The 24,884-nt window shown below is 32.4% G+C and overlaps 3 protein-coding genes across 5 annotated transcripts; 1 reads left to right on the top strand and 2 right to left on the bottom strand.

The window, feature by feature from the left end:
* Nucleotides 1-2,935: 2,935 nt before the first annotated feature.
* AGO6 (Argonaute family protein) lies at nucleotides 2,936-14,534 on the top strand. Of its 3 annotated transcripts, XM_047326803.2 has the most exons (23): nucleotides 2,936-3,097; nucleotides 3,649-3,896; nucleotides 3,971-4,176; nucleotides 4,255-4,467; nucleotides 4,592-4,728; nucleotides 4,813-4,910; nucleotides 4,988-5,085; nucleotides 5,208-5,376; nucleotides 5,499-5,615; nucleotides 5,684-5,791; nucleotides 6,193-6,255; nucleotides 6,366-6,479; nucleotides 6,577-6,742; nucleotides 6,825-6,937; nucleotides 7,043-7,174; nucleotides 7,514-7,644; nucleotides 10,104-10,169; nucleotides 13,272-13,335; nucleotides 13,630-13,741; nucleotides 13,816-13,889; nucleotides 13,983-14,077; nucleotides 14,154-14,185; nucleotides 14,266-14,534. In XM_047326803.2, the coding sequence occupies exons 2-23, from the start codon at nucleotides 3,672-3,674 to the stop codon at nucleotides 14,409-14,411; spliced, it is 2,679 nt and encodes an 892-aa protein (XP_047182759.2). In that variant the 5' UTR covers nucleotides 2,936-3,097; nucleotides 3,649-3,671; the 3' UTR covers nucleotides 14,412-14,534. The 3 variants fall into 3 exon arrangements, with proteins under 3 accessions (XP_047182759.2, XP_047182760.2, XP_087966379.1); XM_047326804.2 differs by lacking the exon at nucleotides 2,936-3,097 and having other exon boundaries at nucleotides 3,612-3,896; nucleotides 4,261-4,467; XM_088110253.1 differs by lacking the exon at nucleotides 2,936-3,097 and having other exon boundaries at nucleotides 3,612-3,896.
* A 444-nt stretch (nucleotides 14,535-14,978) lies between these two features.
* Nucleotides 14,979-17,800, bottom strand: LOC124848971 (cell division control protein 2 homolog). The gene is made up of 8 exons (XM_047326800.2): nucleotides 17,707-17,800; nucleotides 17,202-17,577; nucleotides 16,613-16,783; nucleotides 15,699-15,862; nucleotides 15,543-15,633; nucleotides 15,402-15,455; nucleotides 15,210-15,290; nucleotides 14,979-15,124 (listed from the first exon to the last, which is right to left on the bottom strand). The coding sequence occupies exons 1-8, from the start codon at nucleotides 17,778-17,780 to the stop codon at nucleotides 15,071-15,073; spliced, it is 1,065 nt and encodes a 354-aa protein (XP_047182756.2). The 5' UTR covers nucleotides 17,781-17,800; the 3' UTR covers nucleotides 14,979-15,070.
* A 2,381-nt stretch (nucleotides 17,801-20,181) lies between these two features.
* Nucleotides 20,182-24,616, bottom strand: LOC124848974 (cold-responsive protein kinase 1-like). Its single transcript, XM_047326805.2, has 7 exons — nucleotides 24,476-24,616; nucleotides 23,494-23,648; nucleotides 23,257-23,372; nucleotides 22,931-23,141; nucleotides 22,538-22,778; nucleotides 21,649-21,799; nucleotides 20,182-20,779 (listed from the first exon to the last, which is right to left on the bottom strand). Exons 2-7 carry the CDS (start codon nucleotides 23,564-23,566, stop codon nucleotides 20,402-20,404), a joined length of 1,170 nt encoding a protein of 389 aa, XP_047182761.1. The 5' UTR covers nucleotides 23,567-23,648; nucleotides 24,476-24,616; the 3' UTR covers nucleotides 20,182-20,401.
* Nucleotides 24,617-24,884: the final 268 nt, after the last annotated feature.

Below are 24,884 nucleotides of genomic sequence, written 5' to 3'. Positions count from 1 at the left end.
AAAAAAAACTCAATTGATTATAATCACCATAACACATCCTAAACACACATGTAAGTCTTGATGAACATATGCAATCTTCAATTTGTTCAATAGAATAATTGAATTTATCGAATACTCCATATCTCCGACAAATTCCATTATTTAACCAGGACAACCATGTAATGCAAGGAAGACAATTGTGTAATATAATATTGGTTAGTGTTTTAGGTAGAGGGTCGAAAATCTCTATAAAACACACATTCACACTTTTACTCCAAATAAGCTTAGGTAAAGCTACCTATCTTAGTCCCAAATCTTTCCTTGTTTACGCTCTAAATCGTTTGGATGTAATTGGTTCAATCGGAGTCAGAGGAAAGTCTTAAATTCACAATAAAGAAATTCACATACCTTCTTACCTTTGACATCTCTTTATAGGTTTAGAGATGAACTTGAAATTAGTAAAACTTTAATCATGACTCAATCATGACCCAAAACCTACTAAACGACGCTTACCCGTAATCTCAATTTGACATGATATTTAAGGATAACTGATGCTAAGGCATGTCCGCTTGACTTCCTCTCCTTCTCGATTGATGGACTGCTTATCTTTAACTTGTAACTGGTGGATTGCTTGGCGGATCAGATTCTTCTAGCAATCTCATCTAGTCGGATGTCATATGACCGTTTACAATTTGATATAATAATGGTGTGATACAACAATATATAGCAATGTGCAAACACAAATATAATATTTTTCTCCCTTTTTTAGTTTTATCAAATTGGACACATAGATAAATAAAGAAGTTCACCAAAACAATCACATGAAACAGTGCTTTGTAGAGATAACAAAAATAAGTTTAGTAAACAAACAAACAACAAAGTGAAATATAATACTAATGAATGCAAGAAAATATGTCTAATTAGCAAACTTAAGTTCATTAAGCTCATTCTGAATCCCTTCAATCTCTTCACTAAATAATATAATGAGAAATAACTTAATTACGTCCAATTGTACAATTTATAAAAATTGGTAAAATTAAGTAACACATAACTAAAAATTAAAAATAAAATTGTAAAGACATTAATTATTATAAACTTACATAAACTATTATATTGTGCATAAATATAAAAAAATAAAATACTATATATTATTTGTTTTCAATTATTAATCATACACAATTTTTCTTAATACATTTATTAAAATCTGTGAATAAAGGTTTATTTTTTGTCTACTCCCATTAAATTTTATAGGCAAAATAGCTTCTTCTTACCTATTTTAAAATAAAGAATACATAGTTCTGGGTACACTATGTTATTTCTGTGTTAATTATGTTGTTTTGCGGCATTTTCATTCATTATTAGAAACAAATGAACAACATTAACCCTAGTGTACGTAAAGTAAAACTAATTCAAATTTAAAACGTTAAAAACAAAATTAAACTAAAAGAAATATAAGAAACTAAAATGAACCTAAAAAAATAGTATAACAAATCAAATATGCAATTCAACCTTTAAAATCTTAGAAAGAAATACAATGTCTATTTTTTTAAAATACAGGAATGAGAAACAAAAAGTTGGATTTTTTTTTAGGATTAAATATGTTTTTAGTCCCTAAATTATTGACCGTTTCTGGTTTTAGTTCTCGAAAACTAACACCGTTAAAAATGTGGTAGTTTTCGAGGACTAAAACCAAAGTTTCGAGGACTAAAACTAGAGTTTCGAAAAGAATGAAGACCAAATTATACCTTATTTTGAAAGAGTGACAAAAACCAGAAACGCCCAATAGTTTAGGGACTAAAAACATATTTAACCTTTTTTTTATGTATAAGGGTCAATTTATTTTGTTAATTATTAATATAAGTTTACTTTTTTAAAAATTACAAATAAGGCGTTTTAAAAAAGTGATGTTTGGTATAGACAACTTATAAACGTATAAATGATGAAATCGTTAGTGTCAATCACAACTTCAACTATAATTAATTAATACTAATCAAAGTTTGGATAAACCTGGAATCTGAATTCTTTAAAATTCGGACAATATCGTGAGTTAAAAAGGTGATTTGAAATGTGAATTAACAATGACACCCCCATTATGTGAAGTCATCATTCTAATTCATTCACAACATACTCTTACATTTCCAAAAAATTTCCAAATCATAGGATATGCATGCTAAAAATTATTTAAAAAGCATGATACATAAATAACACTAAAGTCATGTTATTATATTGCGAATATAAAAAGCAAGACAACTAAGGAGGTTTGTTCAAATAAAAAAACATTGAAGTTATCAATTTTTTTGGAAAAAATCCCATAAAAAATGCATGACTTTGATTAGTGCTAATGAATTAGCATTAAAGTCGTGTTTGATATAACAATTTTATCAATTACACATCTACACAAGACTTCACATCCGTAATTAACACATCAAATTGACCCTATCTAAATGCTTAATTACAATATAAATAGTAAATAAACCCATGTTTATTTGGCTAAGTAGCTCCGAGACGTGAGAAAAAAGAAAGCCAAATTTAATACAATAAAAATAGTGAATTGTAATATAAGGTTTATTAGTTTTTATTTATTTATTTAAGATCATTTTTTTAATTCTATTTTACTCATTTATATTTTAGTTATTCATGTCCTATGTTGTAATACTCTTATTATTAATTTGACAAAGAAAATACATTAGTTTATTTTAAGGTATGAACTAAATAAAAATAAAATAAAAAATTAAATTAAAAACGTCTAATGTAATGAGAAAAAATTAAATATTCTTTTTGAATGAAACACTGTCGAATCTAATACAAACCTATTGTAAAAATAAATAGATTTATGATCTGATTAAATTTTTAGTATTAAATTCCTCTAAATTTTATTAGGTAGGATTAAAAATTTAAAACTTAAAATAAAACAAAGGTAAATTTGGGAGATTAAATAGCTGAAAATGGAGAGTAGAAAGTGTCTCCATGGTTTCCCTCCTCTCTCACTTCCACCTTTAAACTAAACCAACACTCCTTGGTGCAATTTTCAAATTCTCTCTTTCCTCCAAAACCCTATCCTACCACTGCGAACCGTTCGTCTTCGCTGCATTTGGGTTGATCGCACCTGTTTGAACTTGTAAGTTTGTAATGCATGCATTATCTTTGTTTGTGTATATCACGGTTTAGTTTTGCAAAATGCATTATGTTGTTGTTCTTCTATGGTGCGTTTTGGGACACATTCTTAATATTTTTTTTTTCAAGTTCAGTAATGGGTTATTCACTATGAATGGTTTGTTTCTCGTTTACTGTTCATATTGACATGGATTATGATGCCCTAATTTGGATTTTTGAATGAAAATCTATAAAGAGTATGCCCATCAGTCAATACTAAATTTGAGGTTCTTCTCTTTAATTACTTACCCATATTTTAGTGAGATACTTCATCTGTATAGTAAGAAACCAAATAAAGGTGTGTTTGAATTGGTTTTCAACAATGGGTTCCCTTAATCTATCATGTGGTGTTTGTCTTATATAGCATTTGACTTACTATCAGTCAGAAAAGTAGAAAGCATATTTCGGATAATTGTACAGCTGGAACACTTCAGGGTAGAATCTCTGTAAATTCTTAAATTGTAACAGAGTATATGGGTACTTCAAATTTTAACATGGTCTATTCGTTTTCTTCAGTGTCATTTGTAGCCAAGGAAAGAATGACAGAGGAAGTTCCTGGAACTGAAGAGGCTGCTGAACCTCCAGCATCACCTCAACCATCTCCTGATGTGCAACATAATATGGAAACTGAACAATTAACTCCTACAAAGTATTCTATTATGAGTAGGAATGGGGTTGGGACCGCAGGAAAACATATATCTTTACTTGTGAATCTCTTTGAAGTTTCTGTTAATGCTCCGGACACACTGTTTTTCCAGTATAGTGTATGTTCTGTATTTCTGCCTCAGCAATTTTGTTGTATCTTATCTTAGACTTTAGCTTATTGAAGCATTTTCAGGTTGCTATTACTTTAGAAGATAAGAGAGCAGTTGAAAGCAAGGTCATTGGGAGAAAAGTGGTTAACAGGCTTTACCAAATATACTCTTCTGAACTTGGTGGCAAAAGGTTTGCCTATGATGGAGGGAAAACTTTGTACACAGCAGGTCCTCTGCCGCTAAATAAGTATGAGTTCAAGGTGCTTTTGGAGGAATCATTTAGAAAACGGTATGCCTTTTGTATGACTATTTTATTTATTTGTGCTGTGTTTTTGTTCCCTTTAAGCTTATACTGTTCTAACTCTAGCCGTAGTGCTGGTGCTGATGGAAGCCTTTGTGAGGAAAGTAAAAGGTCAAAACATTCTTTTCAGCTAAAGACATTCATGGTGGAGATAAGTTTTGCAGCCAAAATACCCATGCAGTCCATTGCCTTTGTTCCGAAATGGGTTGACTCAGATGCCAATTCTGAAGATGCGTTGAGGGTGCTTGATACTGTACTGAGGCAGCGTGCAGCTGATTGGTACCTATACATCTTCTAAAGATAAAATTCAAAGAAATATCTTTATGTTTTCTGGACTGGAATTTAAATTTAATCATAACCTGTTTGGTCTAACTTAGTTGAACCATTTTTTTTGAATGTGAAGTGGGTGTCTTTTGGTAAGGCAATCCTTTTTTCATGATGACCCAAGAAATTTCACTGATGTTGGGGCTGGTGTAACAGCAGTCTCAGGTTATCATTCGAGTTTTCGTTCCACACCGCGAGGATTGACTCTAAATATGGGTAGAACTGTTTTCATACTTTTCTTGGAATCTTATCTTCATAAAAATGTATTATTTTCGATCTTAACACTTTATGTTTTTCTAGACGTGTCAACAACTGTGATCATAAAACCTGGTCCTGTAATTGATTTTCTGTTATCAAATCAGCAAGTGAAGGAACCCCGTTTTATTGACTGGGAAAAGGTGACAAATTGTCCATATGGTTCACGAATAAAAATTAGTAGTTACCTGATATTCTTTTAATTCTTGATAATTTGTAGGCCAAAAAGGTTCTTAAAAATTTAAGGGTACAAGCAACTCATCGAAACCTGGAATTTAAAATTTCTGGCTTGAGTGAGAAACCATGCAATCAGCAACTGTAAGTTCTTGCCTTTAGAAAGTCAAGTTTCTAGTATATTTACATGAAATAAGAAAGAAAGGGAAACAAAATCTTAGGGTTCTCTTGACCACAACAAAGCTTGAGTCTGATATCTTTTGCAGTTTTAGTATGAAGGTTAAAAATGACAACGGCAGTAATGAAGGACAGACGGTGGAGATTACTGTATATGAATATTTTGTAAAACATTGTGGCATTGATCTGCCCTCATCTTATTATTTTCCATGTCTTGATGTTGGAAAACCAAATCGGCCCAACTATCTTCCTTTGGAGGTTGGTTGATTTTTTATAGAGGCTAAACCTTGTTTTTATTTTTTCTTCAACAGCCTATCCCTTTGGACCAATTATATCTAACTGATGTTTTCTTCTCTTTTTCTTTACTTTTGGTGGAGTAGCTATGTTCACTTGTGTCCCTCCAACGGTATACAAAGGCACTCTTACCAATGCAAAGAGCATCTTTAGTTGAGAAGTCACGCCAAAAGCCTCAAGATAGAATCAAAATTCTGAAAAATGTAAACTTATATTTATTGATACGTTGTTCCATTTTATGATTAATATGTAAGCTCATTAAAATATATAGGCTGTAGGAAACTATTGCTGTGATGATGATCCTGTTCTTGCTGCATGTGGCATTTCTGTTGATAAACAATTGGCTCTTGTTGAAGGTCGTGTTCTTGAGGCACCACAGGTACATAGTTATTCAATATTTCACATTTTTTTGTGCACATGATATATAAGTTGAGTAGAGAGATGAAAGGGAAATTGGCATAAAACAAGTGGTTTTCTTATAGATATCCATTTGTAGTTAATTTGGTGTCTGCTAGTGAGGTAGTCAGTTAGTTTAAGAAATAAGGCATGTTGCCTTTAAATAAATAAGAGGGGTTGAGAGGGGGTATCTAGCCTTTTGGTGAAATATAATTGGACTTGGAACAGACCTGGATATCTTGAATATTCAGGGTTCTTTGTACAGATACACTCAATCAATAAAGAAATCCTATTTTCTTTCATTTGTTTCTCCATTTTCTGTCATTTCCTTCAATTGTTTGAGAACTAAATACACACATTGATACGATTCTATTTGAGACACAGTTGAAGGTTGGCCAAAATGATGTTTGCATCCCATGTAATGGAAGGTGGAATTTAAAAAAAAAGGTATTCTGTTATTCTTTCACATTCTGAAAGTGTTAAAGGCTTCCTTCTTTTAGAGTTGTCTAAAATATGGACTAATTCAGAAAAGATGATGCAATATTTCCTTTTCATAGACACTTCTACAACCATCGCATATTGATTATTGGGCTGTTGTCAACTTTTCTGCAAGATGTGATACTAGTTACTTATCAAGGGAGCTGATCAGATGTGGAATGAGCAAGGGCATTGTATGTCTCTGGGCATTCTAATATCTATGCTATATTTATTTGTTCTCCTGTTTTTAGTTTGATTAGTAATTTCAAATGTACTTAAATATTTGTGCAGAACATTGAACGGCCACATTCTTTGGTAGAGGAGGAACCACAGTTGAGAAGATCTAACCCTGTTGCAAGGGTTGAAAGAATGTTTGACCTGCTAAAATCAAAACTAAATAGAGAACCAAAGTTGATTCTTTGTGTCTTACCAGAGAGGAAAAATTGTGATATATATGGTACATCTTTAGGCAAATGTTTCTTGGGTTTCCTTTACATAAAATATTTTGTTTTCATGTTATGATCATTTATCAACTTTAGGGCCTTGGAAAAAGAAGTGTCTGAGTGAAATCGGTGTTGCCACACAGTGCATTTCCCCTGTCAAGATCACTGATCAATACCTTAATAACATACTTCTCAAAATTAATTCTAAGGTAACTGAGTACTTTGTGACTGATATCAGTACAAAAACAACTCAACTTATTTTAACTCCGTAACTTCATGTACAGTTTAACTAATTTTTTATGACTTCAATACAGCTTGGAGGAATAAATTCTCTGTTGGCAATGGAGCATTCTAGCCATCTTCCCTTAATTAAAGATACCCCAACAATCATTTTGGGGATGGATGTCTCTCACAGAGGTCAATTAGATATTCCATCAGTTGCAGCTGTAAGTCTAGTTTGGTTTTCTGTTTTCCCGTATCTTCGTTGTTTTTGTTAGAATAATTACATCTATGTATCATCATTAGACCTACATAGGATGTGTAGTGAGCTAGCTTTTATGAGTAGTATCTAGTTTTGCACCTAAGTGTCTAGGGCAGTCCCTTAATCTTCTATCTACTCTTGTATCAGTTAATTATTATAAATTTGTGAATGGGATCAACTAAGTCCTCTAGAAATATATTTTCTGTTTTAATCTCAAGTGTTTGAAAAAGCTTCTTGTACCTTTCTATTTGCACTTTTGTTATCTCTGCAGCATATTAATCTGGTGCATATTGTTGAATTGTAGGTTGTTGGATCTCGATGTTGGCCATTGATTTCAAGGTATAGAGCGTCTGTGAGATTGCAGGCATCTAAGGTAGAGATGATTGATGCTCTATACAAGCCATTAGAAAATGGGGGTGACGATGGTATTATCAGGTTAGAGTAAAATTGTATTTTTGAATTTTATAATGAAAATCTACAAAATACCTTGAACTCCATCTCATTTTGAAGTAACCTGATAGGATCTTAAGTATTAATTTTGTAAAAGAAAATGGTCATGGGACAGTGTTGGAAGTCCCACATCGACTAGAGATAAGGTCAATTTATAATATATAAGTGGGTGCAAACCTTACCTTACAAGCCGGTTTTGTGGGGTTGAGTTAGACTTAAAGTCTACTTCTAACATGGTATCAGAGCCATGGATGAAGCCTATTTTAGCGATATTTGTTGTTTGTTGGGCACTTTGTTCCACCCACTATCGGACCACCCATTAATGTCTAGTCTCATGCGCGAGATGTATATACCTCTCCGTGAGGGGTGTGTGTTGGAAGTCCCACATCGACTAGAGATAAGGTCAATTTATAATATATAAGTGGGTGCAAACCTCACCTTACAAGCCAGTTTTGTGGGGTTGAGTTAGGCTTAAAGTCTACTTCTAACAGGTAGTTTATGTGGAATAAATTTTAAATGGGTCCCTCTAGCTTTTATCATTGGTCCCACACGATTGGACATGTTTTGTACCTTGCAAAGACTTTGTTGCATGGTAATACTGATTGCATGAGTGTGATGGGTGCTTTGTTCTCCTATAAAGCCACGAAGGTGAAAGAGGAAGAGATAACCTCAACAAAGAAAGCAAGGATCTGTGCTGTGTCCAGAGAACAACACATCGTGAGTGTTTTTTTTTTGTGAGCTTTTGAGAGTGTTGTGAGAAAAGGAGTGAAGAGTATTGTGTTTGTATCAATTTTAAATAAGAAAATATTTATAGATACCAACAAATTGGTATCAAAGTTGTGAGAACTTGAGTGTCCGAAAATAAAAGAAAGTGAGAGATGGCTAACCTTGCAAACAGTATGTCCTTGCCCAAGTTGTCAAAGAAATCCAATTATGATAACTGGAGTGTGCAAATGAGAGCTTTTTTAGGATCCCAAGACATATGGAATATAGTGGAGAGTGGATATGAAGAACCCATAGAGGACGAAGCACAACTAGTTGCGCAACTTGCGGCATTGAAAAAACTTGTGTGAAGGATAAATCAACTCTATACATATTGTACCGAGCTATGGACGAATCTGGCTTTGAGACGATATTTCTGTTTTCTTGATATTAAACTGTGTTACTTAGTATCGAAAGCCATAAAAGGAGCTTTAAAGTTGTTGATATCGTATTGTTAGAATAATTACATCTATGTATAATCATTAAGTCTACTTAAGGTGTAGTGTACTAGTCTTTATGAGTTTATCTATAGTAATACATAGTTTTGCACCTAGGTGTCTAGGGCAGTCTCTTAATCTTCCATGTACTTTTGTATCAGTTCTTTATTATAAATAGAACATAGTGAGAGGGATTAACTAAGCTCTCTAGAAATATATTTTACAGTTTCAATCTGAAGTCGTATTACTTTCTAATATTCAAAGAGACATCAAATAGAAAGAAATATTTTTAATTAGATATTCAATGAAATACATGTTTATAGATATGACATGACATAAAAGTTAATAAAACACTTGTAACAAACCGATACAATTACAAACATGAAGATCACCTACTTTAGAGACTATTGTAGTAATGTGGATTACACTAACAATTTTTGAGTGGAAAAGGCTAAACAATTGGGATTTATAATAAAATTTCCTATTCTTTTAGCTTTTTTATTTTTTTAAAGTTGTAACAAACACAAGATAAAATAGTTAATTTTCTTAATAGTGATCTAGTGAAGGAAACTTCAACAAGTGGGCCTTATATTTTTTAAGCAGGCCTGTGGAGGAACAATCATACTTATTCGATTGTTCAACAATAGTCATGTATTTGAGGATATATTCTAGAATCTAGAAAATGACTTAGAGGGTAGAGCTGCTATTGAGCTGGTTGAAGTTTGTTAACATAGTGAAATGATTCTTGGGGATGTTAGAGGAATTAATTGTGTGAGAAAAAGCGCGGTCATCTATGTATCAATGCTATATTGACATATGCTTCTAGCACCTCCATAATTTCTTCCGACACCTACTAACGTGGAATAACAAAAATGATATTTTAAAATTCTTACATTTTCTGAAAACACAATTTGGAATTTATTAGAAAAACGTAAGATTACACATTCTAGAATCATTTTGAAATAAAGTATATTTCAGAATAAAGATTCCAGAATGCGTAACCAAAATTTAGAAATAAGAACTTTTGCAGAATGCGTAACCAAAATTTAGAAATAAGAACTTTTGGGATGATGCTTTCTGGAAGATAAGAGGTGGAAGAAGAAATTGTCCTAATGTAACAATTATAACTTATATATGCTGTTTATGCTTTATGATTTTTTGTACAAGGTGTAGTGTGGTCACATTGTTATATTTATCATGGCTCGCACATCAAACTGTTGTAATGATTAAAATATTTTCTTACAGGGAATTGCTGCTAGATTTCTATGATTCAAGTAACAGCCGCAAGCCAACTCAATTTATTGTCTTCAGGTGTCATTTTATCACCGTTGTATTTGATCTATAATCCAGTCAGATATTCTTTTGGATAACTTGTTTTTAGGTCAAATGTCATTAGAAATTAGAATATACCAATGTTAAATATTATAGCATATAAAAATCATTAATCAATTGAGTCCATTAGCATTGTTGGGTTGGTTATGAGATATTTTTGGATAATTATTCTCATTTTAGTATCTTGTCATTCTACTATTTGGTTATGTATCCCTACCATTTGTATGGGATTGCATTGTTCAGATATGTCATTTGATTTTTTTTCCATCTTTTCTCTAAAGTTATTCCTTGTGTATAAATGCAGTGTAGAGATTGCAACATTCACCATGCCTTGACGATGATGTTTACATGTTCTTTTGGGGTTTTATGTATGCTTGTTAGCTTGTGTGATCAAAAGGATTTTATATGTTTCATATTTGCCGTGTAGTTCAATCTTGTCTCAATTTCATGTTGAGTTTTATTTGGACAATGAGTTTAGGCATAGTGTTAGCGTTGCCAAGAGAACATGTGGATCAAGAAGGTGGAGCTACCAGATGTTATGGGAGTAGACCTTGTGGGTGGATTATTTGTAGTGGCTATTGTTTTGTTTTAAATTTTTATGTCCATATTCTTTGGTACTTGCATGTTGTTTATGTCAAGGTCACATAAAAAATTGTTCATGTGGACTTTGGAGGAAATGAGACCAGTTCCTAGGTACAATTGTTTTGAAGACTACTCATTTCATCAATCATTGCTTGTCTCCACTTGGGATGGGATAATGTATCACCTAAAGTGTTGGGAAATGGTCAAAGAAGAAAGGTAGGTATAGTACATAGAGAATGACAATGATAACCTATTGTAACATAATGACGAGACGGGTTAGGACTAGGCCAAATACCTTTTATGGAGCAATGGACCACTGAAGGTCGAGCGAGGGGTATGTTTGAATTGATAAATAGTCTAAAACCATGGAAGAATCTAGCAAGGATCTACTGTATCTTCATTGCTTGAATCAGTGATTAGTGTAGTTCGTGGTTGATGCTGATGTGTCTAAAGAAGTTGCTCTGCCTGTGGTCCTACTTGTGGAACGTCTTGGTGTATCAAAGAGTTAGCTTGAGACAGAGGGAAGGGGAATAAGAGAATGTGTACTTATTTGGGAAGTGGAATGTGTAGTGGAGGACTCAAAGTAAGGGATGGTCTCATAAAAAAAGGAGAGAATTACAACGATAATCTTTTTGTGATCAATTGTGACCTAGGAATACGCACCTGATTCTAAGAGCTTAGTTGTGGACAAAGTTGACCCAAATATTTGCAGGGAATAGGATGAAAAAGGATAGACAACAATTGAGGGCATCCTGTTGAAAAGATAATAAGTTCTAAAACAACATACTCCCAAAAATATGTGGGTACATGATTATAGAGAAAGAAGGACCAAAATTTTTGATGGAGAATTTCCTTAGATGCCATATGTTCCTAAAATTGTTTTAGTACAAGATCTTGCATGCATTAAGGTGATTTACTAAAAAATTGTTTGTTCTTCCTCAAGTGTAAAATCTTTCAAAATTGGAAAACATGTTAGACATGTTTTTCATTGAATATAATCATGTAGATTGTAGAAAATCATCAATGAATGTTACAAAGTGCTTAAAACTATAATAACACACAATACGAGAAGGACCCATGAATTAAGTCGAATGGGGAGGCCACTCTTTTATTGACTCTATCAGGAAAGGAATGACAAGTAAGTTTTTCTAACTAACACAGCTCCCAATGTAAACTAGACAACTTAGACTCAGTAGGATGACTGATTTCTGAGTCTCTTCATTGAGTATTGTTAGAATAATTACATCTATGTATCATGATTAAGCCTACTTAGGGTGTAGTGTGCTAGCTTTTATGAGTTGTATCTATAGTAGTACCTAGTTCTGCACCTAGGTGTCTAGGACAGTCCCTTAATCTTCCATGTATTCTTGTATCAGTTCTTTATTATAATTAGAAGATTGTGAGAGGGATCAACTAAGCTCTCTAGAAATATATTTTTTGTTTAATCTCAAGTAGTATAAAACAATTAAGATACAGAGGGAAACTACTCCTTTCCTAAGGCTTGTACCAATGTGATTTTTATCAAGTTCATACCATGTAGAATTTGAAGATTCTTCTTTTCTCCACAACTTATGCATGTGCTGGGGCATGGACTTTATGCATCTTCAAACTCTAACACGGGTTCAACTTGGTTTAGGATTCCATGGTACCCTCATATAAAGGAAACCTTGTTTTGTATTAAATTTCTTGCTCTCAGGATAGGATGGTTTATTTTTCTAACAGAAACAAACCTATATACAATCAGGGTATTGGTATTTCCTTCCAAGCTTTAGCCTAAATTATTAACTCCTTATTCTGGGCCATATTTAGTATTACAGCTGGTAGGTGCAGTATCTTATAGGATCCATCCAGTTTTCCACGTTTCTTTTCGGAAGGGAATTGGGAAATAATAATGTTGAACTGGAGTTGCCAAGAGGTTTGCAGGGTTCAATAGTTGGGTATCATTCTACATAATTTTTAGCTAGTCGCATACTGATGAAAGTTGGCATGAGTCAGCCATAGGTTTTAGTTTAGTACCAGGATAAGTCACTGGAGGAAGCTACACGGCAAGACATGTCTATTGTTAGTAATCAATTTTTTGATTTCAACCTTGATGACAAGATTGCTTCAACTATTTTTGTCTGGTAGCAGATAAGAAAAACTGAGTTCCCTAGGATTAGGAACTCTGATACCAAGTTGAAAGGGTACAATGATTTTATTAATTTCTGTCAAATTATTGATCGTCCCTAAAACAGGAAATAAAGGAAATCTAAGGAATAAGGAAATACCGTACAACATCAATTTGAATCTTAAACTATTTCCCAAGATATTTTATTATTTACAACGCAAATCAGTCAGCTGTCTGAAATCAACGACAAATTTATTTAGTGTCTAATTTTAGGAAACTAATATTGAACAAATTATATGTAATAAAATTAGTACAATTCTATCAGTATTTGACGAGTGGTCTCAATTTCCTTTATCACTTGTTAAAAATCTGAACTGTGTTTTCATGTGCAGGGATGGAGTAAGTGAATCACAATTTCAACAAGTTTTGACTGTCGAGCTTGACCAGATAATAAAGGTTACAGCTTAACTCTTTCCATGTTCAGTTTGATAATCTGTTTGATTGCTGGAAGAATCTTACGTAGACATTGTTCTGAGTGCGTGCTTAGATTACACATTTTTCTCTTTAAAGAAAATGGGGAAAAGTTAATATTTTCTACAGCACCTCTCGTTTTTTTGTTCACGACTTCAGTGAATTCTGGAAAAAAAAATAAATAAAGAAAAGCTACTTAAAACATGCAAACAATCAAACGATGTACCTTTGTTGATGTTTTCCTAGTTCTAGGATCACTAGAAAGTCTTGTAATTTCAGGCCTATCAACGTCTCGGTGAGGATGATGTTCCCAAGTTCACCGTGATAGTGGCACAGAAAAATCATCATACTAAGCTGTTTCAGGCTAATAGTCCGGAAAATGTTCCTCCAGGTGTGCTACTTGTTTTATTTACTTGCATACAGGTAACTCACAGAAATCATTGTAATATAAATTTTCCTCTTTAGGGACTGTTGTGGACACAGCAATCACGCATCCAAGAAATTATGATTTTTACATGTGTGCTCATGCGGGGATGATGGTAAGTAACTTTAGGTATACTTATTTTACAAGCATTTTAGTAGCATTTGGTTTTGATTGCGATTTGTTTTTTGTTTCCTGACCATATAAACAGGGAACATCTAGGCCTGTACATTATCATGTGCTACTTGATGAGATTGGTTTCTCAGCAGATGGCTTACAAAATTTGATCCATTCGCTGTCCTATGTGTATGCATTCTACCTTTTCTTTGTATGTTAACTCTTATTATCCTACTTAGTTCGTTTGTTTGTATACTTATTTCAGGAACCAAAGAAGCACGACTGCAACCTCAGTTGGTAATTCATCAAATAGTGTTTTTCTTCAGCAAAGTGAATAATTTGTTAATAATAATTTATCCTCATTTTTTATTCTTCAGTGGCACCCATATGCTATGCTCACCATGCGGCAGCTCAGATTGGACGATTTTTGGATGTTAATGATTTATCAGAAACGGGCTTAAGTTCTACTGCAGAGCTTCCAAGATTGCATAAAAATATCAGGAGTTCCATGTTCTTCTGTTGATATGTAGTGTCAATGTACATTTACTATACCTCTACACATGAATCCCAAATTTTTTTTCATGGGGAAATGGATTCATTTAATGCTAGCAATGAAATAGTTATTTCTGCTTCCTTTTTCTTTAAAGTTTGATTTTAATTTATGCATAAGTTAACTAGTGAAAAAAATTAATTTATTTTTATGAATTAATATCATTTGGAGAAAAATAATGTTTAGTTAATTTGGTCCCAACTTAAACGATGACAAATTTCTTTTACACCTTTCATCTCTCTACTTCTCAGTGAAACGTGTAAACTAGAATTAAATGCTAACTATCTAAGATTGTTTATTTCGAAACATTCCATAATAAGATTTATTATTATGAAATTAATATTTTTGAATAATTTAAGAATTAATATAAATAGAAAAGATGGTAAAAAGTAATTTTTTTTAAAAAAACTAACATTTAAAGATTCTAACATGTCATTAAAATATCCATGTTCTTCATAGGCATTTAAACTACAATTTAAGAGATTAATTCTTTTATATTTTATTTTCGTATGTAGGGAAGGATGAAAAGAATTGATACAATGAAAAGAAGAAAGTATGTTTGTATCTCTTATTTCATTCAAATGGAAGTAACGTGAAATAAACGGAAGAACGTAAATCCATCAAAAAACTAGTCATCGAAAAGGAATGCAACTCGACGACAGCTCCCTTGGATTTCCTTCCCAAATCTGGATAAAAATATAACAACCTTAATCAATTCAAATAAGAATTTAAAACTATCAGAGCGGTGAAAAAAAGAAGCAGAAAATATACCAAATCAACATCCTTGAAGTAATCATGGTTTAGAGCGGCTGATGCAGAAATCCTTTCAATTGGGTTCAAGCAAAGCAATCTCTGCAAAAACCAACAGAATTTTGGAAGTAACCTACGCTCCACACACTTGAATTCCTAAAATAACAAGCATCTCCAAATGGCTTCTTTAAAGACAACCAAAACAAAACTTACTGCAAGAAGATTCTGGCCACTTTCATCCAGTTGAGGAAAGAGTTTGTCCATGCCCTGCATAGCAGTAGAGAGTCACATAAATGCGTTGTAACTTTGAAAGATTGTACGAAAAAAGAGAATCGAGAAATGAGAATTTAGTACCACTGGATTATATTTCGGGTACTTATTATGAAGGCTAGGCATTAATTGAGTGATTCCTGGCCATGTATCCTCTGTAGGAGTACCTAACAGTCTTCACAGAAAATCTTAATTTTTTGTTTTAGAAACAAGAATGGAAGGAAAAAGTGAAATGGATACCTGAAAATTGCCTGCAACTCATCCCGGTTCTTATTAGTTATGAATAGAGGTCCTCCAATTAGCATCTCAGCAAATACACAGCCAGCAGCCCACAAATCAATTGGAGATGAATATTGACAGTTGTCGCACAACATTTCAGGTGCCCTGTACCAGGCAGTTCCTAACTGAATACTGTATTAGTATTCAGTTATCTTGATTCTAAAATGTCTTTCAAGAATTTTATGTAAAAAAAAAAATTAAATAAAATAGTTTTAAGGTTTTTTATTTTATTTTTCATTTCTGCATTACAATAAATATTAAGGAAAATTACATAAAAGTAAAATATTGTTAATAAAAGACTAATAAATATTATCTTTAATTCTTAAGATTACATATAAATCAAACACGTTTTAAAATCTCATGATTAAAAATAAATGAAAGAAGTAGATATTTCTTATTTTACATACGAAAGAGGGACCATGATTTCTTACCAGAAATATTTACATATAGTCTATCTCTATGTACATATGCAAATAAAATGATAAAGCCAGCAAAATTTACAATTCAGAGGAATAAAGAAATACTGCAAGATTTAAGATATTCATAATCACGGGATAAACTTAAGAAAATAATACTCCTCAAAATTTAAAAACTTGAAAAAATAATATATAATTAACCCAAATATGCCAGAGAGAATCACCCGTTTATAAGTTCTAAATTTGCACCTGATATGAATGTTTTGTCGTTTTCGTATAATATCCAAATTTGGTCGGAACAAAATATCACAAAAGGAAACAATGTGCAGGATTCAGTTGTGTCTAAGAAGAAAGCAATGCAGCAAAATGTTAGTGTGAAACTTAATGAATGTGAATACTAAAACAGTAGAAATAGTTATGAAACAACAAATAATTATGTTTCTTTCAAGTCAATTATACCTGGTCAGTATATGATATGTCATCTCTAAACTCTCTAGCCAAACCAAAATCGGCAAGTTTGATCTGCAAATTGGGTTCATCAACCAGCACATTGCCGGGTTTCAAATCTCTATGCAGAACCTTACGCGAATGGCAGAATTCCAGAGCAGCGAGTATCTGCTGCATGAAACTCTGCAAGCAAAAGAAATTTAATCACAGCTACAAGATTTTTAGAATTTCAGATTCATCTACCTCAATCTTAAAATTATTTATCCTTCTTAATTAACAGTGATAAATGTCAGGATACTACTGAGTAAAATTGATTTTACCTCAAAACCACAATTTAATTTAAAGTCATGATGAAAAGTTTACCCTAAATACTATATAACAAAATGACTTTCATTGAAATATCCAAACATAAACCACTTTCTTTAACTAAAATCAATTTAAATCTAGCTTTGCTTTAAGAATTGACATTTAATGCAAATTTCTTTAAATTCAAAAGATTCTTGGGAACCCAAATGCAACAATGCCTAATCCATTTCTGAACAAATTAAAAATCAATTTCATAAAACACCAGAAAAAAAACGCACTCTCATCTTCCTTGTACCTTTATAATCGCGTAATTGCGATAACGCTTGTGCCTAATATAGTCATGAAGGTCGCCCTGGACATGCTCGAAGACAAGATTGACATGTCTTTCTCCCTTCACATAGACTTTAAGCAACTTCACAATGTTCTTATGGTGGAGTTCTTTGAGGAGCGACACTTCGCGGATGATCGCAGACGGTACACCCTGGAACGCGCCGATTATTGCGATCTGTTTCACGGCGAAGACGTTGCCGGAGGCAGGATCGAGGCACCGGTAGACTCGCCCGTAGCCACCGTCCGCCACCACCTCGATTACCTCCAAGTTTGGTATCTCCTCGTCACTGGTGTCGTGTTTGTCCGGTGAGCAGATGCCGCACGACACCAACCTCGCCAACCTACTCCACCACAGACATAACCATTGATCACTCAGAGAAAAAAGCACAGATAAAACGATAATAATCGATTAGGCTATTGAATCCAAAAATCATCGTTCTTGAAGTGATGATGAGTGATAATATAATTACAGAGAATCGAAGCAGCTGATCCAATCTCTTTGTTCAGGCTGCACTCTCACAGAGGGTCTGATAGAGAGAGCCATAGGAACTGTAACAAACAAAGTACTCTTCATCACTCAACCCACTCCATTTTTATATCCTTCTTTGAGTTACGATTCCCCGCGCAAAAGAATAACGAACTTTTCGCTAACCAATAGAGGCCTGCCACGTGGAATTTATCGTTACCTCGTTGCCTTTAGCTAACTGTTACATAACCGACATGTATTTAACTTTCTAGTTAGTTAGCTAATTGATGCTTTATTTGTTTAATGCAAATCATGTAATGTGATAATCTAATCAGTATTTGAATTTTACAGTTGATTATGTATTGAGGTGAAACAAATATTCAGTTGAGCGGTTAAATAGGTCGTTATGGTCGTCTTTATTATTTTCATGTTTTAATCTTTAATAGAGAAATCAAGTTATTCTTGAATGAAAAAAAAAACTAAAATAAATAGTTTTTTATGAGATGAACTTTTGTAAAAAGAATTACAATTTTATTGGGACAGGAAAATTAATATCAAGATTATATTGAAACAAAGTATTTTTAGGATCAAACCATGAAGTAAAGTATTTTTTAATTTTCACCCACAAAGTTAGAGACATTGTTCTTTATTTAGTGAATTTTTACTTAATCTCTCTTTATTTGTCCGTAGTACTTTTATTAAAAAAAGAAGAAGCTTCTTTTAGATTGAAAAAACAAATAAAGTCTCTCAACAATAAATATTGAAAACAAGTCAATGTTCCTTCGAGAAAAAAACTATCATTTTGATACCTTTTGAAAAAAAGAAGTTTAGAGAAACTATTTTATCAACAAAATTAAAAAAGTAAAATTTGTATAGAAAAAGGATATATACCTAAACCTTTTCACCCACTTCAGTAAAGAAAATTATAAAGTTCAAAATGAAAAGTTCTTTAGTTTAAATTATTCAATTTTTTTTGTCTCACTGAATATTGCCTTTTAATATTTACATAAAAAAACATTTTTTTATTATCAATTGTTTTTTAGTTTACCAAGATTTAATCAGTAAAGAATAAAATCAAGACAAAATGGTTTAAGAATCTTCATTTTAAAGTTTAACAAAAGTATCTAACAAAATGGTATATATAAAAAAGATCGTTAAAATAATGCACTAAACTATATATGTTACTTTAAACTATTTGATAGAAAGACTAACATAAACGCTATAGAACATGCATCTTGCTAAACGATGTAATGAACATCTAATGTTTAAATTCAATTGTAAGAATAATACTTATTTGTCTTTTGTGTTATTTCTCTTTATTTGTGCAGATCATATAAGGACAATACTTTATTCAAAAGTTTTGCGTTGGTTTAAAAGAATACTAAGAGATAATTAAACATTTTGATGATGTTTCCTTATTGCATTTTTGTCTACCCAATCGGTACAAGGAACACAATTGTCTTTACAAAAGCAATATAGCATCTGACATTGACATTATATAAAAGGTTATACACCTACATCAAAGCTAATGCTTATGAGTAATAGATTTTTTTTTTTGAATCTGCCTATATAAAGAATACTGCATAAAGAGAAGACAACAAGAATCACGAATAACAATTATTAAACATACTACTACGTTGTCAAAACTCTCTTGCATTTGCATCGTCTAGCTCGTTGAAAAAGAAAAATCTTTGTAACAAATTTTTAACATAAACTTTGTACTGCTCAAGTATCTTCTCTAAGAAAGAATTTATCTGCACTTGTTTTTATAAAAACACTTTGTTATTTTTGTATAATCAGAATTAATTTAAAATACTTGGTTATTTAACTCAGGAGGAGTTAAAGGTTATAGTCACTTAAAGAATTTTATACCAAGAATGATTAAACTCGTTATAAACTAAGAGTGATTAAACTTGTTTCATCTTTTCAAAGATAAATAAAATCCTTTAAGAGTGTTTAAAAAACAACTGGACATAACTTAGTTGGACAAAACTAGTATAAAAATAAGTCTTCTTCCTTGTTATTTCTAAATGCTTTATAAGTGTTCAATATTGTCTACAGATCGTCTAATCCTTACAAACAACGTCTAGCACTAAATTGTAAAAAAAAATTAAACTCTATTCAAACTCACCATTTTTAAAGTTTACCTGGGATTTCATTACTGTACAAATTAAAATAACATGTAAATGCAAGATATATAATTTTTAAATATAGACAAAAATCCTAATGATTCTACAATGGTAAATACTAATTAGATAACTAATCCAATTTTGAAAGTATCTATTTGTTTTTCAGATTTAAATACCTTTCAAAAACATAACCTTGTTTTCATAGAAAATCCAAATTATATACTCAATATAAGAATGATGGTAACAAATACCAGCTAGTGTGTATTATGCAGTTCAGTTCAGAACCCTACAAACATACATATATGTGTATATATATACATATATGTGTATACACACACACACCTGCATGATTGCTAAAGAACAAAGATCTTCAGATTCATCGTTTGATTATAACCATGGTCCATATTTACAAGATAGTGTACATTGGCCAAAACTTCCTAGCCTTCAATAGAATAAAATATTAACACACAAATTTATGGACCTGTAGCAAATTTACAAGCGAAAGGGAGATCTAAGAAAAATGAAATCAAATAATTTGGATTCACAGTGTCAACCAATGACAAATAATGGTTACAAGCTTTGATCATATTTAAGAGTGAAGGTTGTGGTTGTACTTGTACTTGCAGTAAATGCCATGGTGTTACCCTGGCTATCTGAAGCAGAAGATGAACCCTTGGTTTCAATATCACCATCTTTTTTATCTCCTCTGATTTTAAGATCCATAAAATCTGAAATCAGGCCTGGCTTTGTTATCTTGCTTTCATCTATGTCCATTTCTCCAGTGAGCATCTTGACCACAGAAGACATTGGTGGCCGGAGTTTCGATGTGTCCTGAGTGCAAAGAAGTCCAATTTTCAGAAATTTACAGGCCTCCTCTGCATCAAAATGCCCGTCTAGGGATGCATCTACAAGCGCTACCAATTCCCTTCGCTGATAAAGCTCCCATGTCTGACGATTAAGTATAAGTTAGAGTCTCACATTGTGTAAAAATGGATAAAAAAGCAACATATATGAAGAAAAACATAGAGACAACAAGAGAAGAAGCTTGGTAGAAAAAAATCTTAATGTCAGAATATGAGTGTACTGTAATGTAAAATGAAGTGGTCAAGTGTGTCAGGCTGAAAAAAATGTGTTATGTTTCAGATTTCAAACAACAAAGATTCTTTCAGATATGATACAGTCTTCTGATACTAGCATAAGAATTGTTTGATAGGTTTAACAAATGTAATTTGAGGCTAGAAGTAAACTCTCACAACTCATGGTTTTTAATTTAAAGCATGACTCCAAAATTTCAATGTCTTTCATGCTGAAGGATCAAACTAGAGCTTTCATAATCAATCACAATTGAATGGAACTTGGATGGAAAACAAGAGTAGAAAGAAGAGAGCGAATATAACAAAAATAAAATTAGTGGAGACTAAAACTTGGACCTGTTTGGACGAGTTTCTCCATAAGCAAAGTTAAACTTAGCTTCCCCATTAAGATAATTTGTAGAAGCTTTTCCATCTAGCTTCTCTAAATTTTTATTTTCATAAGCTAATTTTGCTTGTGAAAATCCAAACAAACCATTTGTCAAACGAAAAGAAACATAACTCAGAAGAGGCTTGGAATCATTTTGATGTTTAAAGTCACCATCTTCTGCAAAGGTTATGTTATCACATACTTGGCAGTGAAAGTAACTCAATTTATTGTACCCGAAGAATTTTGCTTATTAATAGGGAGATGAGTACAATAAACCAATTTATTTTTTCCCTCTGACTATGTATTTGTAAACAGTAAAAGTACAGCAATACAACTAGGAAAATAAAATGACATACCGTTTCTAAAATAAACTGCTCTCCTATCGGTAACCGTGTATTAGTGTGACATCTTCCACTCACTATCTCCACAAGGAGTACACCAAAGCTGTAAATATCTGCTTTACGTGTGAGGTGCCCCCTTAATGCATACTCTGGTGCCAAATAACCTCTGAAACAAAAGATACAGCATTAAGTTCCTGACATAAATAATTGGTAAGTAAAGGGAATCAAAAACTAAGAGAACAAGGGAAGCTTTTCTCTATATCATGTGAGAATTGAAAGGTTATGAAGTAATCTCTAGGTCCAACATCTTAGAAAGTGAACTTTAAAGTATAATAGTTTCACCATATCTCTAGTTAAAGTAGGATTTCCAACACAGGAGGAAGAGAATTACTACAACAGTTTTATTAACCAGGTTATGTATATTTGAATAATAGAATTCCTGATCTCTATCAAGAATTTCAATGATCTCTGTTGTGTTCCGGTTGATGATGAATTTACAATAAGCAAGAATTTTGTGGTGTGCTGAATTTAATGGACTACAAATCTTGCAGAGCAAAGGGTCAACCAAAGGAATCCCTTGTCTGGATTACTAAAGAAAAATAATAACAGATAATTTGAAGTAAAGTGAATATAAATTTCAAAGTCACAAATTTACAGCAAAATCAGTTTATATAAAATATTGAATAGAATCAATAAAGCCAATTGCATTCTACTATTCTCAAAATTTTCAGCATTATGGTATATAAGTCTGACCAATAACCACATTATAATCATGTTGTGTGCCATATAAAACATGAAGAATATTAGTCTAAGGATATTGAAGAGATAAAGTCTAACTTTTTGGGATGGAAAAGGAAAATAAAAGTTTCCAATTCATGCAAAGGATGTTTATTAGAATGCTTACATTGTTCCGGCCACACGTGTGCTGACATGAGTCATGTATGATGGAATAAGCTTTGCAAGACCAAAATCTGAAATCTTAGGTATAAGATTTTTGTCAAGGAGAATATTGCTTGCTTTTATATCCCTATGAACAATATGTGGTCTTATTTCTTCATGCAGATAGGAGAGCCCACGTGCAATCCCAATGCAAATCCTAGATCGTGTTTTCCAATCAAAAAAGATGTTACTACTGTGACCTGAACCTGCAAGTGAACAGAAAATAAGTTATTCAGAAAGAATTTGGTAAGGAAATTAAATTACCATAACAACTCCGTGATATTCTAAATGATACAATACGAAGTCCTGTTCTCAGATTTTCTCAGAAAACTTTACGACAAAATTACAAAGCATTTACCTAAAAGGGTTTGTGCAAGGCTATTGTTCTCAAGATAATTGTAGACTAGTATTCGATTGTTCCCTTCCACACAACATCCATATAGCTTAACCAAATTTTCATGCTCTATTTCTGAAATCACATTAATCTCTGTCATAAATTCTTTCACCCCTTGAGTTGATTCTGCTGAAAGAACTTTTATAGCAGCTAGATTCCCATCTTTTAGTAATCCCTGATCATCCACCACAATATTATTAAGTTTTCACTGATAAGGAAAGGAGCAGAAAAATAGTGATCAATCAAATGGATATGATGATGCAAACAACATTCTAAAATTACTTAATTACCTTATAAACAAAACCAAAGCCACCCTGCCCAATTTTATTGGCCTGACTGAAATTGTCAGATGCAACTCTTAGTTCTTTGTAGGTAAAGATTCTTACATTTTGAACGCCAGAGAGTTCTGTTTTCAAACATATTCAGTCAAAATCAAGCACTGCAAACAGATTTTTCATGCATTTTATCATAGGTATCTTAATTCTACAACAATATTCTTGAAGATTAATCTAACATTGTTAAATTACCTTCATCAATATCTGGATTGTGTCTTGCCACAGGGGGCACTTTCCTACCAAATGAGAATGGGAAGCAAGTCATGACTGGAGGATGGAATATTCGAACACGGCCTATAATGTCAAATGGAATAAGTATCTTTGAATTAAACCAGTTCCAAGGTTACCTGGAAGAAGCACATAAAAATGTCTGTCTTAGAATCATAAAGTGGAAGTACGATGTACAGAAAATGATAACCATAATGCTAAAAATTCAGGTCTTAAAACATGAAAGAAAACAAACTACATTCATAGTATGTCAATTACTACATCAGATGAAACATACAAAAAAATAATAACTAGAATCATGGTCAAGGCTCCAACATTTTTTTCAATATTCCAAAGATATCAGTTCTATTAAACTAAACTCAATGCACAAATATCAGCATCATATTGCAGTTCAAGTAGTCAAATTTGAAAAGATGCATCTTTAGTTCCCAGAGCCATACAACTAAAACAAACAAATTTTGCATCATTAGTTCCCAAAATCATTCCTTTTTGCTGCCTTCCAAGAGGGTTTCTGAAAAGATGATTATTTCTCCAAAATTAACCGAAAAAGTCCATTCCTAACACCCTTCTTCACATCTATACTAAAACGAACTATTTACCAGTATCTCAACCACTGAATTCATAATTTCCACATGCCCTGTTTCTGGAAAAAGCATAATCTCAAATGAAAAACCATTTTTTTCACCTACACCCTATTTTTCATACAGTTCTCTTGCTTTAAACTACAATTTTGTGTGTGTAGGTGTTAATATCTTCTTAATCCTTCATTTCGAGCTGCTTTTCACAGCTCAAAGAGCATTGAGAATAAAAATGTGAACTGGGTTATCTCAGGAACTAGAATAAACTACAAGAGAGACAAATAAGGAGCCGAATCATAAATTTTAGAGACAAGTAAAAGAAAAATAAACCAAAAGATTATCCAGAAACTAAAAGTGCTGTAACGAACCTTAGAAAATGATGAAAACAGAAAAGAAAAAATTGAAACAAAAAAGAGAAGCCTTTTCTGATTGATGAGAAGAAAGGGTAAGAAATATGATGAGTAGGGTGGGTTTGGTCAACAAGGAGAACAGTGTCCGAAATTACGACGATGATGTCGTGTTGTGGGTTTCTATTCTGTGTGCCATTTATTTATCAAACTTACCACGTGGTGTGAGGAGGACGCGTCAGCAGTGTGAATCTGTTCTCTCTATGCATTGACTTGACTTAGACTATATGAAGATAAATTAGCAAACTAATTTTTCATAATTCTAAAAAAAAAGTCAAATCATAATTAGAGTCTTCTAATAATTATTAGTTAAAAGTTTTACATGTTTTTATTACAAAATATGTGTTCATATATACTTAGTGTACAGTCT

Source organism: Vigna umbellata, chromosome 3 (genome assembly GCF_029865625.1).
Source record: "Vigna umbellata cultivar VRB3 chromosome 3, Vumbellata_1.0, whole genome shotgun sequence".
Classification (NCBI taxonomy): Eukaryota; Viridiplantae; Streptophyta; class Magnoliopsida; order Fabales; family Fabaceae; genus Vigna; species Vigna umbellata.
This window is presented reverse-complemented; position numbering and strand designations above follow the sequence as displayed.